The sequence below is a fragment of the Macaca mulatta genome, chromosome 7, assembly GCF_049350105.2.
Source record: "Macaca mulatta isolate MMU2019108-1 chromosome 7, T2T-MMU8v2.0, whole genome shotgun sequence".
NCBI classification, from domain to species: domain Eukaryota; kingdom Metazoa; phylum Chordata; class Mammalia; order Primates; family Cercopithecidae; genus Macaca; species Macaca mulatta.
The window spans coordinates 108,650,481-108,670,499 of NC_133412.1; the positions used below are offsets into that span (position 1 = coordinate 108,650,481).

The 20,019-nt window shown below is 38.1% G+C and overlaps 2 protein-coding genes across 18 annotated transcripts in view; one reads left to right on the plus strand and one right to left on the minus strand.

The window, feature by feature from the left end:
- The first annotated feature begins 407 nt into the window (after window positions 1-407).
- Window positions 408-3,418, plus strand: INSM2 (INSM transcriptional repressor 2). The gene is given in 1 exon segment (NM_001198728.2): window positions 408-3,418. A coding segment is annotated over 1 exon segment (1,707 nt). The 5' UTR covers window positions 408-618; the 3' UTR covers window positions 2,326-3,418.
- A 1,279-nt stretch (window positions 3,419-4,697) lies between these two features.
- The window catches only part of RALGAPA1 (Ral GTPase activating protein catalytic subunit alpha 1), a 275,889-nt gene continuing 260,567 nt past the window's right edge, over window positions 4,698-20,019 (minus strand). For 7 of the 17 annotated variants that reach the window (XM_077940906.1, XM_001088633.5, XM_077940903.1 and 4 more), the window contains 2 exons: window positions 15,379-15,503; window positions 4,698-6,030 (listed from right to left, as the gene is read on the minus strand). In XM_077940906.1, coding sequence (XP_077797032.1) covers window positions 5,882-6,030; window positions 15,379-15,503 — 274 coding nt within the window. In that variant the 3' untranslated portion in view covers window positions 4,698-5,881. Of the gene's footprint in view, window positions 6,031-8,359; window positions 8,363-14,777; window positions 14,809-15,378; window positions 15,504-20,019 lie in introns of all 17 variants that reach the window. The other 10 variants (XM_015143577.3, XM_077940905.1, XM_028851496.2 and 7 more) reach the window with 3 other exon arrangements.

Here is a 20,019-nt window from a genome sequence, read left to right on the forward strand (position 1 = left end):
ATTAGCTCAATACCCGCAAAGGCCGTGCACTGGTTCCCTCGCGGACACCCACCCAGTGGTCTGCGCCACACCCTCTGCCCACCGCCCCTTCCGCTCGGCCGTCCGGCGCAGGGCCGGAGCTTTTCAGCCAGACGCCCTCGCGTATGGGGTAGCCGGGTCCCGGCCCAAGCGGAGGGCGTCGTGAGGTGGCCTTTTCGCCTGGCTCCCCAGTGGGACGCTCCGCGGAGGCGGTCGAGTAGGGGAGTGTCGAGCTCCCTCACACTCTGGACCTTACCGTCTGGCGTCTTCGCCCGGGAGGCTGCAGCGGGAGGCGGACCCAGCCGGCCGCAGGGGCAGGTCCACGGCGCTGTGAGGCGGGGCTGGGCGTCCGGCGCAGCCGCCAGATTCGTCTGCTCCGTGAGTCGGGACGAGAGAAAGCCCCGCCCCCGGCGCCCGCTCCCACTCCTGATTGGCCGGACCAGCCCGGGGCGGCCCGGCGGGACCCCGGCCCGCGTCTCAGCTATAAAGAGAGCCCCGGCATGACAGCCGCGGCGAAGCTCTTCTAGTTCATCTGCTGTCCGGCTCTCAGTCCCCGTGGCGCCCCCTTTCCTCTTGTCCCCGAGCGCTCTCGACTCCACCATGCCAAGGGGCTTCCTGGTGAAGCGAACTAAACGGACAGGCTGCTCGTACCGAGTTCGCCTTGCGGAGCATGTCTTCCCTCTGCTGGGGCCCCAGGGGGCGCCGCCCTTCTTGGAGGAGGCTCCCAGGGCCTCCTTGCCCGGTACGGAGCGGGCGGCCCCCCCCACCCGGGAGGAACCCGGAAAGGGGCTGACGGAGGAGGCGGCCCGGGAACTGTCGGGGTCGCCATGTCGGGCGGCTGGGGTGAGCCCGGGGGCGGGCGGGCGGGAAGGCGCGGAGTGGCGGGCGGGTGGCAGGGAAGGTCCCGGGCCCAGCCGCAGCCCCGGCCCCAGCCCCAGTCCAGCGAAGCCGGCCGGCGCAGAGCTGCGTCGGGCGTTCCTGGAGCGCTGCCTCAGCTCGCCCGTCTCCGCCGAGTCCTTCCCCGGGGGCGCCGCCGCCGTGGCCGCTTTCTCCTGCTCCGTGGCGCCAGCAGCCGCACCGACCTCGGGGGAGCAGTTCCTGCTGCCGCTCCGGGCGCCGTTCCCAGAGCCCGCGCTTCAGCCGGACCCTGTGCCCCTCTCGACCGCCCTGCAGAGTCTGAAACGGGCGGCCGGCGGCGAGCGCCGTGGCAAGGCACCCACGGGATGCGCATCTGGACCCGCAGCCGCGGGAATCAAGAAGCCAAAGGCCATGAGGAAGTTGAGCTTTGCCGATGAGGTGACCACATCCCCTGTCCTGGGCCTGAAGATCAAGGAGGAGGAGCCCGGAGCGCCGTCTCGGGGCTTGGGCGGCAGCCGCACGCCGCTGGGCGAGTTCATCTGCCAGCTGTGCAAGGAGCAGTACGCAGACCCCTTCGCGCTGGCCCAGCACCGCTGCTCCCGCATCGTGCGCGTAGAGTACCGTTGCCCTGAGTGCGACAAGGTGTTCAGCTGTCCTGCGAACCTGGCCTCCCATCGCCGCTGGCATAAGCCGCGTCCCGCGGCTGCAAACGCCGCCACAGTCTCCTCCGCCGACGGGAAGCCGCCTTCTTCGTCGTCTTCGGCCTCCCGGGACTCCGGGGCCATTGCATCTTTTCTGGAGGAGGGAAAGGAGAACAGCCGGATAGAGCGGACTGCGGATCAGCACCCGCAGGCCAGGGACAGCTCCGGGACGGATCAGCACCCGGACAGCGCCCCGAGGCAGGGCCTCCAGGTGCTGACGCATCCAGAGCCACCGCTGCCACAGGGCCCCTACACGGAGGGGGTGTTCGGGCGCCGGGTGCCTGTGCCGGGCAGTACCAGTGGTGGCGGGGGATCCGAAATTTTCGTGTGCCCATATTGCCACAAAAAGTTTCGTCGCCAAGCCTATCTGCGCAAGCACCTGAGCACTCACGAGGCGGGCTCGGTCCGTGCGCTAGCGCCGGGCTTTGGCTCCGAACGCGGTGCCCCACTTGCCTTCGCTTGCCCGTTGTGCGGAGCGCACTTCCCTACCGCAGATATCAGGGAGAAGCACCGGCTGTGGCATGCTGTCCGCGAGGAGCTGCTCCTGCCCGCTCTGGCGGGGGCTCCTTCCGAAACGCCGGGCCCTAGCGGGCCATCTGACGGGAGTGCCCAGCAAATTTTCTCGTGCAAACACTGCCCGTCCACTTTTTTTAGTTCTCCGGGGCTGACCCGGCACATCAATAAGTGCCACCCCTCAGAAAGCCGGCAAGTGCTGCTGCTGCAGATGCCACTGCGGCCTGGCTGCTGAGGGACGAAAGAAAGGATGATTTCGAGGTTGGCCTTAGAGGAAACAGATCATGGGAATTTCTGTGGGGCTTTCTTCAACTTGCAAGTTTACTTTCATTCCTTCCTATGTTTCTCCCTCCTAAAATTCTCCCTGTAGTCAATGTTCTACCAGAGGAGCAGACAGTGAAATGTAATATCCCTTTCTAGAGCAGGTATGTATATGGTACAAACCTTGAGATCAAAGACTGTCAGCTTTAAATCCTTCTCACTTTCCCCACTAAAATAGGATTTTTCCCCCTTAAAACTCTGGAGACCCTAACGAATCCTATATGATTTGTAATTCCTATGGAAAGTCGCGGTGAATGCGTGCATGTCTCAGTGTCCACAAAGGGTTCTGGCTACCCTTTGGGAGTCACCAATGTTTTTTTCCTCTTGTCATCACAGGCGCCTATGCAGCTTCTGTCTCAATAGGATCAGATATTTTGCACTGTATCTGTGAATTAAAAGTTATGTGACTGGTGCCAAACTTAAGGAGATTCAAGACCTGGCAGAAAATGTAAGAGGATGTTTGCTGCTTTTGGGGTGCATGGGGATCTCCCCCGTAAACTTTCCTTTGCCCAATTATATGTACATGTCCATTCTTAAGTTGGTGTTTGGAGGTGGGGAGGATGCTACTTTACTGGAGTTGAGACACCCCCTAAAATTCTCAGCTATTTTGTGTGCAGTATTCAGGAAGAGCTACTTCAAACCTTTCTTTAAATGGCTTTTTGGAAATACAGAAGTCGTTTCCTCAAGTTTGACTGTTTTAATGGGGTTTCACCCAAATTGTTTAATGCTTCTGCTGTAAATCTCATACTGTGTATTCATTATGAAAATATGTACAGCTTAAGGAAGATGTTAACACCTATAATCCACTAGGGAACTGAATGGCAATTTGCTCAATATTCAGTATTTTCTTTTCAGCAGCAACTTTTGATTTTTTTAAAAAAACCATTTCAGTGTACATTATGTACTAATTCCTTAATAGCCAGAGTTGGGACACTGGCTGAGCACTGCTTGACAGAAAGCCCATATTTGTAAGACACTTACCACCAAATAAATGTACATAGTCTGTGCTTTTGTTGTGTTCTGTGTTTGTCTTAAGAATCCTGTTGAACACAGCCTATTTTCAAAGTCACATTTCTTATCTACCCAATGTCGCTATCCTGTTTTAGAATGTTAGTGACCCATTTGGACAGAATACAAAGACGGAAACATTTTGCAAATGAATGTAATGGTGCAGGAATGCAATGAAAAATCTTCCTTTGAAGTATGGCTGCAAAGACTGAGCTCCAAAAGGCAAGGAATATGCACTAGTCTTTAAATCTAAAAAAGACATCCCCCCAAGAAATGTCGACAGAAAATATATTTTAAGTATGTATATATATTTCAAACTAGTGAACAGTGTTACCTGAAGATGAAAAAAAGTATTTTAATGGTGCTAATTAATTTCACCATTTCAGGTTTGTATTTTTACTCCATGTTGTTATGTATCATCAATCCATTAATTTTTTTATAGCACTTTAGAAACATGTATGCAGTTACTCTGATTTTCCTTTTTGTAATTCTTCACCTTGGCTGCAGGAAATTGTTTATATTGTTCAATCTTCTTCCCAAGGACTCTATCCATTTGTTTATCTTCTACATCAGCTTACATAGGACTTTTAGTTTTCATTTGTAAGAAAACAAAAAATTGAGTGCACAGAAGTTCTGAAAGGTTGTCTTAGAAAACTTGTCAGTACAAAGTTTTATTGCTGAAAGTATATTATAAAACAAAGTAAAATTTAAGAATCAAAAAAACATGAAGCTGTAATCCCAGCACTTTGGGAGGCCGAGGCGGTCGGATCACGAGGTCAGGAGATCGAGACCGTCCTGGCTAACACAGTGAAACCCCATTTCTACTAAAAAAAAAAAAAAACAAAAAACAAAAAATTAGCTAGGCATTGTGGCACACGCCTATAGGTCCAGCTGTTCGGGAGGCTGAGGTAGAAGAACTGCTTGAACTTGGGAGGTGGAGGTTGCAGTGAACCGAGATCACTCCACTGCACTCCAGCCTGGGTGACAGAGCACGACTCCATCTCAAAAAACAAAAACATGAAGCTGAGATAAACTAACAATCTAAGCAACCGCATTGGGTGAAGTTTCTGGCCAGCCTTTATGAAGCCTTTATGTGTTTTTAATGACTGTGGTAGGATCACTGAGAAATAAGTTGGAATGTATCTTGAAAAGGGAATTCAAGTTCAATTTTCATGATTAGCTAAGATAATCTAGGTTCATGCTTTAAATCTCCTCACTTCATATAGCCCTACTTATTGGAAATATATGAAACATAGAAGACACATCAATACTCATGGATAGGAAGTGATAAGAATATTTTTATTGTATTATTAAATACCATGTCACCTTTTTCCCCCACTGTTACAAATTATAGATACTACATGAATGATGATACATAATTTATATTTTATGGTTTGCCAGTATGATGTATTTACACATGCAGTTAGTACCAATGTCATGCTACATTTCCTCAGGAGATGCCCATTCAAAATAAAATGTGAGCAGCTTATCTACTGTAAGAAAATACTTCTAGAGGGTGGAATGTATACCAACCTGCACCTGCAAGTTCAGTATTAACAATATTAGATTTAACTTAGACTCCTGGGTCACGTTCCTTTTTCAAAAATAATACTCATAATTTGAACAACATACTTACATCAGAAAATTTTCCTTCTTTTCTTCCCTATCTTCTTTTTGGTGCTTAAAAAAGAACATAGATACACCAGGATCTAGCAGCCAATAATAAAAGGCCACAATCTGAAAACAAATGGCATTTAACAGTGATACCACTTGAAATGCAAAACATTAGAAAAATACTTGGAAGCTAAACATAAATCAAAGTTCAGCACAGTGATTTTTCTAGTTATTGGATATAACATGGCATCACCTGCACAGCCAAGAAATGAGACATTGCTTTGGGAAGAAAAGTTAACACTAAAATGATTTCAGTTGGAATTTGAGATGCTAAAGACCATTTATTTTGAGTGTTTTATTGTCATAACATAAATAATCTGTACACATTCTGTGTATTAACAGGTACATCTTTTGCTGTAACTTTACAAATGCTTAAATTTAAAATTTTATATTTGTAAAAAATTATATATTTATTGAACCATAAAGTTGCAATGGGGCACAATAAATAATGAGACTAGTTGTCCAATTGTATTTTGGCTCAAAGTTAACCATGAAATTAAAGATAAAACTACTTCGACATAATTATCTAGGAAGGTAAAGGGTGTAGAATAAAACTCCCCCCTGCCCTCAAAATATGGCAGCTTGGACTGTGGGAAAAAAATGAAACAATAAATAACCCAAATCTTTAATATTAAGCTACAAATTATTTAAAATTATTTAAATCCAGTGTTTTCTCAAATAAATGTACAGGAAGAAACATGCATGTTATGGCAGACACAAAGGACTGAAAGGGTTAACCCTATGTTCGTGCTAAGGTGGCTACTGCTGATCACTGTTGGGCTGTCTCCTTAGGATTTATTGGCTGAGCCAGAGGAACGACGCAACTTCATGGACATGCGGCTTTTGCTAGTTCGAGGAGACATTGGAGAGGCCAGGTCAGCCCCATCTACCTGCGTTGCTGTGGGAGTTTCACTGGGTAGAATCTCTGGGTAGGAGCCTGTAGGAAACAGCAAGAGCATTACTACAGTTATCCAGCCTCTCATCCCCTGAGAAGTAATCTTTCTGCTACTAATCTGCAGCAAGGATCCCATCCCTTAATAAGGTCTTTTGAGGGAAAAAGCAAGCCCCAAACTTGCTTGTTACAATAGTCTACTAATGTATTTAAAACCCAGCAATCTGCTGGCTCATGTCATTATATTAGCAAGAAAGCGCCAATCATCATTCCCAGGGCTAGAACCCTGGAAAAAGCAGTGGGAAGCAAAATCTTTGAGCCAGAAAGAACAAGGATCCAAAGCACCATTAGCATGCAGGGAAGGGGTCAAGAAGCAGGTGAGAAGGACCAATTCCTATCTCTAGGATTCAGGGTACAACCAAGAAAAGGGCCTTCACTACTCAAACTTGAAAAACAGCACCAAACAGTTCCAAACACTTTTGGAACCACAGGTTTCAAAACAGATGTCAGTTTCACTAGATGCCCTTATAAACAAAACAAAACAAAAAAAAAAGGAACTCAGCAATATAAGATCATATACATGCTAGGTATTTAAATACGGCTTTAAGAAGGAGCAAGATAAATTTGTGTATGAGGGGAGACAAGAATTCTCATCTGAATGTCAGTTAAAAAAAGGCAAACTGACTCCCCCAAGATGTCTTAATGTAAAAGAGATAAACAATGCTTTTGTTTTCATTAACTTAAAAACTTTTGCAGGTATCTTATTCAATCATAAGCAAGCAGGTAACCAGTAGAATTAGTAGATACACAATTTTAGAAGTAAAATCAAATAGGAAAGTTCTTTGTGTCATTTATAAAGTAGTTTTTCATCTCTGTACTTTATTTCTATAAATTATTATTCTCTAATATGCAGCAATACTACAGAACCTTGCACATTGTAGGCTCTCAAATATTTCCTAAACAAAATGAGTAATTGATTAAAATCACATTAAAAATAAAAGTCCTTCAGAAAAAAACAATCTGAAAACAGAGTAAGAACAAGAAATTCTGGATATTTTAAGGCATTTTAATCCAGATTTTATGGGTCTTAAGTACATGAAAATTTTCTTTATGTGTTTTACAAACAAAAACACCACACAGGTTGCAAGTTTAACTGTATACATACATGTCCTTACTTTACAGGGAGACTTTTGGCATATTTGTTAGCAAATGTAGCACCTCATTGATACTTCAAACTAGGAAATAGGCTAGCACTTTCATATATATGAAATGTTTGTGCTTAAACTGAAGTTACTAATGTTTATAAAGAAAAACAAAAAGTTCAATAAGGAGTGAAGATCCTATTGAGATGTCTTAAGCAATTGAGAATATGTCTTTGTAGAATACTTCAATTTTTTTTTTTTTTTTTTTTTAAGACGGGAATCTCACTCTGTTGCCAGACTGCAGTGCAGTGGTGCAATCTTGGCTCACTGCAATCTCTGCCTCCCAGGGTCAAGTGATTCCCCTGCCTCAGCCTCCTGAGTAGCTGGGACTATAGGTGTGGACCACCACGCCCGGCTAATTTTTTTGTATTTTAGTAGAGATGGGGTTTCACCATGTTGGCCAGGATGGTCTCAATCTCCTGACCTCGTGATGTGCCTGCCTGGGCCTCCCAAAGTGCTGGGATTACAAGCATGAGCCACCACACCCGGCCTTCAAAATGTTCTTAAGACCAAATGTTAGAGTTATACTTAAGAAAAAATATGTTTCCAAGGAAAAATATTCTGTCACTCATAATCTAGGTCAATTGCCCTTCTTCTCAAAGTAACTTTTCCAGCATTATTTTCTAATTGAAATAAGACTGGCCTTCAAAATACAAGGAGAAGGAAACATATTTCTGTTCACCTTTACTCTTCCTGAAGATCTGAATTGGTTCATAGCAGACCCATACTGAAAAATTTATGGGAGAATATGAATCCATGGCCCCCTTTAGGGAAGCACGGCAGATGGACGGCAGAAGGAAAGTGAAGAGCAGTAGTAGCTCATGCTTTTCTGGTAATGCATATCATTCCCGGCCATCATGAGAGGCCCTCCCACTGCTGTTTACCTTGAGATGGCCAATGTTTTCTAGCGGAGGTTTTGGGAGGAAGAGAACTATCACTGCATTTCTTTCTTTGTTGTGAATGAAGAAATGGAGTAGCAAGCAGAAGTGAGAGAGCAAAAGAGAAGATAGATAACAGATATGAGAGACACAAGTGCAGAATTTTATAGGTGTTAACTGAGGAGCAGAGAGAGAGGAATAAAGGTGTTTATTATGAAATATAATTGGGCATGCAATGAGTTAGGATGATGGTTCACAATGACAATGCTTTGTAAATTCAAATGTTATACTTACCAACTAACAAAACAAGTTCAAATAGGAAAAAAGAAAAGAAGAAAAAAGGTCTATGAGAGATTCTGTAAATATCTACCTCTTAAAGTGTTCACTGTACTGGTGGCATGTTATCCTAATCACTCAGACATAAAATCTCTAGAGCTGCATTGTCCAATATGGTAGCCACAGCCACATTAAGTTTAAATTTATTGAATTATAATGAATTAAATAAAAATTCAGTTCCTCAGTACACTAGCCACATTTCAAGTGTTCAACAGCCACATGTAGTTAGCAGCTTCCACATTAGACAGTGCAGATATAGAACATTTCCATCACCATAGAAGGTTTTATCAGAGAGAGCACTGCTCTACATTATGACAAACTCAAAGAATGTTTTCCTCAAAAACAATTCTTCCATGTCTTCCTCACTGCCTTCAAAGTGAAATCTTCCTTCACTCAATTGAATCAAATTAGGATTTTAGTGTGTGTGGTGTATAGTTATCAGTACTTCCTAACAATTTAGCAAATTATATTTGTGGTATATATTCAACATTCCCAAACTCCATAAATAATTTACGATGGAAAGACTTCAATTTTAGATGTAAAAAATGTAGTAACAACCTACATTTCATTTCACATCATAGTCTACCTGTTGATTTATACTACCTGAGTCATAAAGAATTCTGACTTATTTCTATTATTAATATATCCTCAAGGATAAGGTTTTAAGAGTACACATGAGCTCCTATGTTTGTGCATACTGTATCTGTTACTAACATTCTTACAGTGCTCACACAGACTGTGTAATCTGATGAGATAAATTGATTAATATATTGCACATTGATTACAATAAACTATTATTACAATTAACATAATAAATATGACTTTTGGGATCTATAGGGATTATAAGAGGGAGCTTGAAAGATCGTTTTTAATTGTGGTTTCGTTTGTACTGTTTGATGACAGGTATGACTGCTTTAAAGCTGCTAATTATTGGGCAAATATAGCCCTATAAAATATTGTATCTTTAAAAGCAATTTCAATTAATACTGAACTCCAGCGACAATGTGATGTATTAGAAAGAACATGGGCATAGGTTAGACAGTCCTACATTAAACGCTGACTCTGTCACTTTACCATCTGTTTGATCTTGGGCAAACTGACTTGAGACATTTTTGTATTCGTAAAATGGAGATAATACTTGCTATTTTGTCAAGTCGTCACAGGGATTAAGATTACATATGCAAAGATACTGGCACATAGTAGGTGCACAGTAAGTATAGCTACATAATAAGGCTATTAAACAGAAAAATAAAAGCTGATACATTTTGAATCAGAACAGATGAGGATTAGAAAGAAAGGGATAGAAATGAGGAATATTTTTGAAGAAAATGACCACCTATACAAAATATTATTGTTCAAATGTGAAAAGCACAACACACCATTAAATTTAGTTTGAGGGAAATTTATTCTCTCTTATGTTGATAGTTCTATAAAATACAACCTTATAGTAAAGGTTAAAGGCTACCCAAATAACCTTGCTTTTAATATTTTTAAAGGAGTTGATAAGTTATTAAGACTCGCATGGATGGCACTGAATATCGTAAAGGAAATAACACAATTTCTTTTTTATTTTTATTTATTTATTTTGAGAGGGAGTTTCACTCTGTTACCCGGGCTGGAGTGCAGTGGCGTGATTTCAGCTCACTGTAGTCTCTGCCTCCTGGGTTCAAGTGATTCTCCTGCCTTAGCCTCCTGAGTAGCTGGGATTACAGGCGTGTGCCACCATGCCCAGTTAATTTTTATGTTTTTAGTAGAGAAGGGTTTTGCCATGTTGGCCAGGCTGGTCTTGAACTCTTGGCCTCAAGTGATCTGCCTGCCTCATCCTCCCAAAATGTTGGGATTACAAGCGTGAGCCACCATGCCTGGCCGGGAAATAACAATTTAAAATAGTAGAGAAATAAAGGGAAACATGTGGTTTCATTTTAAGATAACATTCAAGAACTACTAGTATTTTAGATTTAGAATAAATCACGTCAAGCTTGTCATATTTTACAAATGACAAAATTTGTAAATGAAAATTTTGGAAATGAAAAAATTAGAAGAGTTGATTAATTTGCATTTATATGGATAACAACTGGCAGAACTAGGAATTAAATCCAGATTAGTTTGATTCCAAAGCTCATACTTCCCCCCTGGCAACCTTGAAGATACATGGAAAAAAAAAAAAGATTTTTCAATGGGTGGGAAAATAAAACCCTTAAAATAAAAATCTTTAACAATTTATAATTTGTAAATATGACAGGTTATTGGGCAATATCTCTCTTTCTCTCAATCAACAGCAGGAAGGGGATGAAAATATTTAGACTAAATGGGTAACTGTAATAGTTGAGATCATGCCCTCTGAAGTCACATCAGTCTAAGTTGAAATACTAGCTTGACAAAGTACCAGGTGACTCTGGGTAAGCATTTTTTTCTTTTAAATTTCATAGAACTGCAATGAAGATTAAATGAGAGAATGTATGTACAGTACCGAGCACAGTGTCTGGCACTCAGTAATAGCACAATTATTGTGTTATTATTTTCATTACAAAAATTTCACATCTGAATGAATGTTCTATGTGGAAACTGAACCAGCAGTCATCACAAAAGGTTAGTGGGTCCTATTTAAGATTATTACTTGCCTCTTGGTCAACAACATATAAGCCAAATTTCCAAGTTCAAAGTATCAAACAGAACATATCTGGCTGCCTATAATTTCAGGCTAATCTAATGATAAATTAATGAGTAGGAATCTGTTTTTAAAAACATTAACTAGCCAGGCATGGTGGCTCACACCTGTAATCCCAGCAATTTGGGAGGCTGAGGTGGGTGGATCACCTGAGGTCAGGAGTTTGAGACCAGCCTGGCCAACATGGTGAAATCTCGTCTTTACCAAAAATAAAAAAATCAGCCAGGAGTGGTGGCGTGTGCCTGTAATCCCAGCTACTTGGGAGGCTGAGGCAGGAGAATTGCTTGAACCCGGGAAGCGGAGGTTGCAGTGAGCCAAGACTGTGCCACTGCACTCCAGCCTCTGTCTCAAAAAAACAAAAACGAAAACAAAAACCAAATTATTAAATAAACAAATTTATAGCTTATGTTATATATTGCAGGAAACTAATTCTTCTGTTGGCACTTACTAATATTTAAGATACTTATAAAATAACTATCTTCTAAGGAGCTAAAATATTTTATTTCAGAACATTTCAAAGCCTGAGTAGTTTAAATAACTTTTAAAGAAGGACATTGAGCTAAAAGAGGTTATCTAAAGCAATGGCTAAATTTTGATGATCCATCCCACTCAAAGATTCAAAGAAATAGATCTGACCATCATAAATCCCATCCTATCTACATATGGGAAGATAGATTTTGCAAATTAACAGCACAACTGAGGTTAGAAGGCAGACTACATACTACTCTTAGGTTTTCATAGTCGCTGTGGATTATCTCTGAATTTGGTGTCATAAAAATTATATTTGAATTTTATTAATTTTATAATATTCCTTTAGGAACGCCTATATTCTCCAAAAGTAATTATAAAAAGTGTTATGTATGTATAGATATATGTTTGTGAATGTATATCTATGTATATATGAAGACAGAGAGAAACACCTATCAACCCTTTAGTTGTTAAACAGCTAAAATCTGTAACGTAAAGACATAATACTCCAAAAAATTATGAGTATATTTTTAATGTTGAAATTGAGAAAGTTAAACCAATTAATATTTACTATACACTTTCAGCAAAACAGGATCCTGTTTCTTATTGACATTCTAGAATTTCTCTTATTACAAAATAAAAAAAGATGACGTTGAAAAGACAATGTAACATTGGGAGACACAAGTACATATTGAACAAACAGTGTAATCTGGCCAAGTAGAGCAGTAATTTCATTTTAAAGTTTATAATTAAAGGAGAGGTGTTTGTAAATATGAAAAAACTTTAAGAAGTCACTAAAAACTTTTGATATTTTCCACACACACGCCTGACAAAGATAAAGGGATTTTTTTCCTGTAATTTTTTAAAAATAAAAGACAAGAAAAATCTAATAATATTTTAACGTAGTTATGAAAGATCAACAAAGTGTGACATCACGATATTTCCCTCAATGACCTTAGGGATAAAAATAATTTCCCTTAAGTATCAGTCTACTGCCACAGACAGTACATTTTGAGAAAATACAGTTATGAAATTTATGGATCAACTATGATGCACCAAAATCTTTCATATCTATTTTAATAATACTGAAAGTAACACGGAAAAATGTTTTCTCGGATTTAAATGTCACCACAGTTGATATGCACGTTACCGCTAACCAGAAAGTGGGTTTTAGATAATCTTGAACCAAATTAAGAAATCTTAGAAAAATATTATTTTTCTATACTATTCCACTGAATATAATTATGTTACAGGGTTGGTTAGACAGAATATAATCACCATTCTGGCATTTCTTTAAAACTTAATTTCAAATGACTACATTAGTATTGATTACTACTATTTTATATACACAGGGTGTGCACAGGATATCTAAAGTTGATTTTCAATTGCAATTATGAATCCATTTCCTCAATGTGGTGAACACATTTTATACTTATGCTAGAAAAAAGATTAAAAACTTTACACTATTATGTCATTTTTGCAAACCAGCAGTCAGGTCCAAACTGCTATTATGCAGCTCATTTTATGTCTTCTCTGTCCACTTTGACATATAACTTTAAAGGGAGCTCTCTATGTATGGGATTTATGACAGAAAAATTTAGATTTGAGATAACTGGAAAAAGATTATTTTTCAGATTCTATGTTTTTGCTACTGTAAGAATAAATATTTCATTTTTATTTTGTGTTGAACTGAGAACCACTCTGATAAAAATTTCTGTCATAACTATTAAAGTCTGCAAAAACTTATATAGAAATGTATTCAGTAATACTGGCACAAGTTATTTACAAGCAAAAACACCCTTTTGAAAATTAGAGTGCATATTAAAATTAGAGAATGGTTCTTAAATGCAGTGACAACTCTTAAAAATTAACTGAAAAAAATTTGTAGCATAATATTAGGTTCATGTTCAAATTCACATTTTTACTACTATTTAGACAATCATAAGTGTTATTTTAAACAACTTACACAATAATTTTGTAAGACACATTAAAAATGAAGCCAACAGAACCTTGACTTGGCTGCTGTAGCATCCTTTAATGTCTCAGAAGTGAGAACACTACTCACTTCCATAATACCTGGCCAAATGTGCAGGATAACATGCAAAATATGGGGAGAACATTAAGATGACAAATACGAAACAGTACAGCTGGTAAACGACGACACATGAGAACTGAACAGTCTTTATCAATTTAAGGGGGAAAGTTAGCCCAAGTGTGGTTCTATTATCAATATTTTTCACTTGTGAAATTTATAGCTTGACTATATGATACACAAGTGTTATTTATATCTCTTTTAATATAGTCTGACATTTTATCAGACATTCTCCATTATTAAACAATAAAACTGCCAGATATACTTAGTTATTTTGCTGTTCATTAATTTTTAATATTTCTCTTTTACCATCTTTTTTAATGTCAAACTGAGTAATTTTGAATAGTGTCAATCCATTAAAGTGAATCTTAGACTTTTTATCTCTTTCAAAGGATTCAACCTGGTCTAATACGATTTTCTCTTTGCTATAGGTCTTTTATACTATCTGAAAGGGATCTAAATTTTTTTGTAAAATTATTTTTCTAATGGCAATTTAATGATGACAGGAATGGAAGCTTTAATTTCACTAAATCTCAATTGAGAATTACAGTAACTTTTTTCCAAATAAATTAGGCTAGAAAAGAAGTGTTGTGCCTTTTGAATTTATTTAATATAAAGAAAACTTATTTAATATAAAGAGAATTTGAAGGTTTATTATGATAAACTTCAAGCATATTATGTTCTCTTTTCCTGCTTTCCTTGAATACCATTACAACAGTCATCTTTGTATTTCAGGTGCCTAGTGAAGTGCAAGGCACACAGAGAGTTATCATTTGATGAGTTAGGATATCCCATAACAATGCAACACATCACAAAATACAAAGACACACTACTTCAGTTCAATAGTACTACTTTTCATGCTGAGAAACAGAAAAAAAAAAGGTCAATATAACAAGGTGTAACTAATTTCAACCAAGGGATTCTATTATTAGTTATTTTTATCCCCAAACCATGTTAGTGTTTCATGCAGACCTGGGTTAGTCAGTATAATACTGGAAAAAATTTAGTGACAATTTCTGAAATGTTTAGTATGAACTGGACAGTGTTAAGTTTATTCATTGTTTAAGTTACAAGCTTAGAGCTTGCTAATTTTGAAAAAAGGAAATGGGAGAAGAACAGAGGGTGTTTTGGTTGACACTTTGTCTTACCTTCAGATAAACAGAACTGATATTTAATGATCTAAAGAGGGAAAATAAATGAAACAATCATAAGGAGTGCAAGATATTACAGAATAGGAAGGCCATGAGTCATTTATTTTCTTACTGATTTCTTCAAAATTATCGTAAAATGCAGTACCCTCTTACAATCTTTAATTATTATAACATGAATTACAATATCAAATACTTCTAAATCTAGACCAGTTATTTTAGCTTTATCTGTAAAATCAGAGATGATAGGGTGATATTTTTGGCCATAAAATTTGATCTTCTAAAGTTCAGAGTGCATGCTTAACTTGTATTTCTTTTGCAGATACTTCAGAAATGATTCCAGAAGATGCAAGAGTCATTGAATATTAGCTCATATAAAATGTGGTACATGTACTTTTATGAAGTTTGTTGACCTTTTAAGGAACTGCATTTAGGTAAAAGCAACCATAAATCAAATTTATAGGCCAAATTCAAATATTAAATAGTGATACAAAATTCATATTTCAATGATTAGAATTTTTTTCAAGCAAGTTTTTAGAACAAAAGGGTACTGCATTTCAAGTTCCAATAACAAGTAACTAATACTTGCTTTTAATCTTACCGGCATCAGATGGTAAATGGTGGTAGGGAGCTGGAGAAAAAACCTGTGCTGCAAAATCTTCAAATGTTGTTGGTTCTAAGTGGTGCTGGACAATTGTTTGCAGGTACCGTGCTCTCTCCTCATAGCTGATTTCCTTTGGTTAAGGATAAACTTAAGTGCAGCTTATACTGGAAAAATAATCTTATCAAAAAGGACTGCTATGATTGCTAAGCCATTACTTCTTAATAAATAGAATTATTCACTAATTATTCTTATGTATCATTAACAGTATGGCTTTTTGAAGTGCAAAAATACAGTTTTTAATGTACGTTTACTCTTCATGATCCCACTATAAATGACAGCTTAACAAGGAGACATTTATTAGATAATAATTACAATAATACTAAACTGCTGAAATGAAGGAAATTAACAGTTTACTTGAGAAAGGATTCAATTTCTATCAGGAGTCTAGGCTGAAATTTCTATCAGCCTAGGCTCATCTTATCTTATTAATCACATCTGCAGATTTACTCTCAAAAGCCACGCAATAAACATTGTAATGTTGCTTAAGATACTATGTCCAAAATTCTGTTTTTCATTTGTAAAGATTTATTGTGAAAAATTCCTACATATCTTCTTCTTTTTCTAAAATCCCTGCATTTTCTCAACAATTGTTCTCATTTTGAATGGAAGACTACTGTTGCTGTAATCCTCGAATAACTCCATGTGGTTAAGATAAATACATAGCTGAATCTGTATGCTGGGAAAAAATACCTAGTCAATTATAACACTGAAACAAGCAGGAATATTTGCAAAGAGTCCACAGGACTCCTAAATACTGTCTAACAAAGCATCTCCAGGGCACTGACACTGACGGAAAAATACTGTAGTTCCCTTTCACCACATTTTCTTCTCTGATATTATTGACAAGCAACCAGTACCTTGAAGTGTTGTTGCTTTTGAACAACCCACTCCAGGCTTCCTGTTTCAGCAGGCCTGATTGTGCTGTTAGCACAGAGAGGGCGAGAAAGAGAGAGAATATTTCTGTTGTTCACGAAAGCAACTATGGAAATGGCTGTCAAAATGTAGAGCAGCAGGCAGCAACATACAATTATCAGGAAAAACTCACATGCTGACTTCATGTCGTATAGTTCCTGAACTGAGAAATCAGTTAACCTTTCTTTAAACTTTTAAAAGTTTCCCTGTGGTACTCAGTGTGCTATGTTGACAGGCTTTACATAAGACATTTAAATAAGGATAATAAAGATTTGTCTACCAGTTCTTCTTTTTTTTCCACTGAATTTTTCCCCAAAGTCCACTTTAATATTTCCCCTCAAAATTCCTTATTTTTAAAAATTGCTATTTAATTATTATATAGTTTTAAAATTCTAGAAATTGTAGACTAAGCCTACAAGACCCAAAAAATAATTTGAGAGGAAGATAATTTTAAATAATTCAATGGGAGATACCACGGCCAGTTAATTATATTTACAAGTTTACTAAGAAGAGAAAAAAAAAAGTATAAGAGTTAAAGGCAAGACTATATTCATTATGCACTTGGACTTTGATTGTGGTATCTTTTGCTAAGTGGCTTTTATATTACAATTTATCTGCTTCTATTACAATTTATCTTATGTATCAAATATGAAAATAACCTTGAATCCCAATTCCTAGCAATCTATTACTTTCCATTCTGTATACTGGGGATGAACTTCAAAAGAATTTTACTTCTGAGGTGGGAAGCAACAGGACAAGATGCATATTAAAATGATCAGCATCAAGGATTTTACATGAGGATAATACAGACATTTTTGAGTCTTAACATAAACAAGTAATATAGCACACTTTTAAAGGGGGTATATGGTTATAAATGGAAGAGGATGAAACTGATGGTACAATCTAAATAATACCACATATCTCACAACTTGTTGGAAAGTACTTTTTTCATTGGGGGAGATTCACAGCTGCCGAATTTTCTGCAGTTAATAGAGTCCTTTGATTCACAGCAGTGCCCCTTGTACAAAAAATACTGGCCTTTGTGTATTACCAGAAACTAATTTTCTATTTGGCTGAAAAGGGAAAAATGGGGTTATTGCTTCTCCCTCCTACAGAGCTTTTCATTATGCCTGATGCACTCAACTTCTAAGCTCTTCTGAGAAAAAAAATAACTGAAGAGGCAAGAGGTAGAAAAATGAGCTTGTTAGCACATTAGAAGTGAAGTATCTTGGTGGGCCCTAGAAATTCCCAGTGGTGTGTTAACTTATCACTCTATGCATGCTGGCACTGATAGTCTTCCAATTGATCACTCTCTTTTCGCACCAAAGGTGCTGCCAGGAAGCAAAGGCTGAAGGCCCACAGGAGAACAGTCTGCTATCAAAACAAGCTGTTTTTAAAAGTCTGCTTGAATGGGTAAAACGCTTCATGAAAAGTAGGGTGGAGACACCTACCTGCTTTTAAAAATGTTCTACTTTCAGAGGGCCTATAAATGAAATATTTTACCTTATTATATTTACAGTTTATATAAAAATTAGGCAGAAAGAAAGCAAATGTTAATATTTCTAAAGCAGGGAGGATATTTCTAATGTAGTAAATTCATCAAAGCAAGAAAATGATTGTCTAGCTAAAATACATTTTGCAGACTAATTCTACTTCCTTATACAAAAAGAAGCTTATAAAATGGAAAAAACTCTAATACACAGCTGTACAAAACTAAAATTATCCAGATATAACATATTCATTGTGTATAAAAAATATATTTAAGAAATTTACAATAAATCAAATAAATCTCATTAATGAAAACAATGTTTTCTAAAATTATTTTTAAAAGTTCAAGTCTAGGTGGCACAGTGAAGGGAAGCACTCATTAACGGTTGAATTTAAATGAAAAAACTACAGTGCTCATTACTTACTAGGTAAGTTACCTTTTTGGGGGGGTCATCTACAGGAAACACTGTTAGCTTGGTAAAATAATTATAGCTAAGGTAAATCACATTCTAAAAGCTAAATGATCTTTTTAAGTTTCCCAGTTTGATGTAGCAAAATTAATAAATAACGACATGAAAACAAGCCAACCCAATCTACAGGACATACATCTTCCCCCACTCCCCCCCTTTTTTTTTTTTTTTTACTTCCAAAAACATGTATTAAGGAAATATAATAAACTCTAAGCACTTAAACCACAGTCCTGGGTCCACAACGAGGTGCTTTTTGTGATTGAGATGATTAAAGTTCCAAACAGTGCTGTTAGAATCTGCAATTGTAATCATCCAAAGTAGTTAATTCCTATATCTCATTATAATAGGTTAGACACTTATTCCATAAAAGGCCTCTCTCTAGGGAAGAGTCATTAGTACATATACATTGAGTGGCACACAAACTCCACAGCTGGCAACAACAGGACAACTTAAGCTATAGTTTTATATGGTGAGTGCACGTTGCCACTGGCATTGAAATTAAAAAACTGAAATGGGTAGGATGATAAAAAGGTGAAGGTAAACAAAGAAATTCAGAACAAAAATTTAAAGTACAAATCTAAGTTGAAGTAAGCAGATTTTGGTTGTAAATTTAAAACAACTCAAGCCAAAATTAGCTAATAAAAACCATGTGATGAGGGACACTTTTAGCTCTTTAATACAGAACTAGCCAATCAAAAAATAAAAATAAAAAAATAACACACAGGTGCTGCAATCACAGCAATAATTATCCACTAATCCTCCTTTCGCTTTCTACAAAAGGAATAAAGGGGGGAAGGAATATTACTATTCTAAAAATAAGGGAACAAAACATCTATAGTGTAAAGAAGTAAGTTTAAATCTAATCTGTAATTCATTAATATTAAGTTAACATCATTACATATTTTAGGTTATTACTCTTGATTTTAATTAAGCTTCAAGACCAGCTATTAAGAAACTGGGTTCAATTTCAGACTGATCCTGGAAAGATAAGCATAAATTTTCTGTGCCATAATTTATCTGTATGTTAAATGGGGATACATCTGTAAGTTAAACAAGGATACCATCACCTGCTCACTTCATAGGGTGTTGAAGATAAAGGATACAAATACAGGGTAACACAAAGTGCCTGGACACCTGTCCTGAAATAGTTTATTTTGACCTTTGGCTCACATCTTTGTAAATAGCAGGTGCTGTCTCTAGGAGGACAATTTTTGATGTCAATTTAAGAAATACACCTGTATTCATGTGCAAGAACTCTTTGATAATACTACTAATATTTCTTGTTTGTGGCATGTACAGAGAGAGGGACTTTTGACTTATTCTGATGCAAAGAAACTGATTTCTCATGGGGGAAAAGGACAAAAGATACTGCAGAAGGTTATGCAGTATCAAGTATTTCAAATATTAACACATAGAGGAATAGATAAAGGTAGATTTGGCTTTAAAGAAGCAACACTTTTCATTCTCCACAATAATTTTACTAATCTGTAATTCTGAACTGCTCGTAGTGTTAGAAAAGGGAAAGTTCAGTTTTGTAATTCCATGACACAACCAGTAGGCTGTATAAACATTCAGTTCAAATCTAATTTGTGACTAGTCTGAAAGAAATGGAAATGTGTGTGTATATATATGTGTGTATACATACGTTATACACAATAATGAATATAAGGTGTAATTTTCACAAAAAGGAATTATAAAAATTACAACT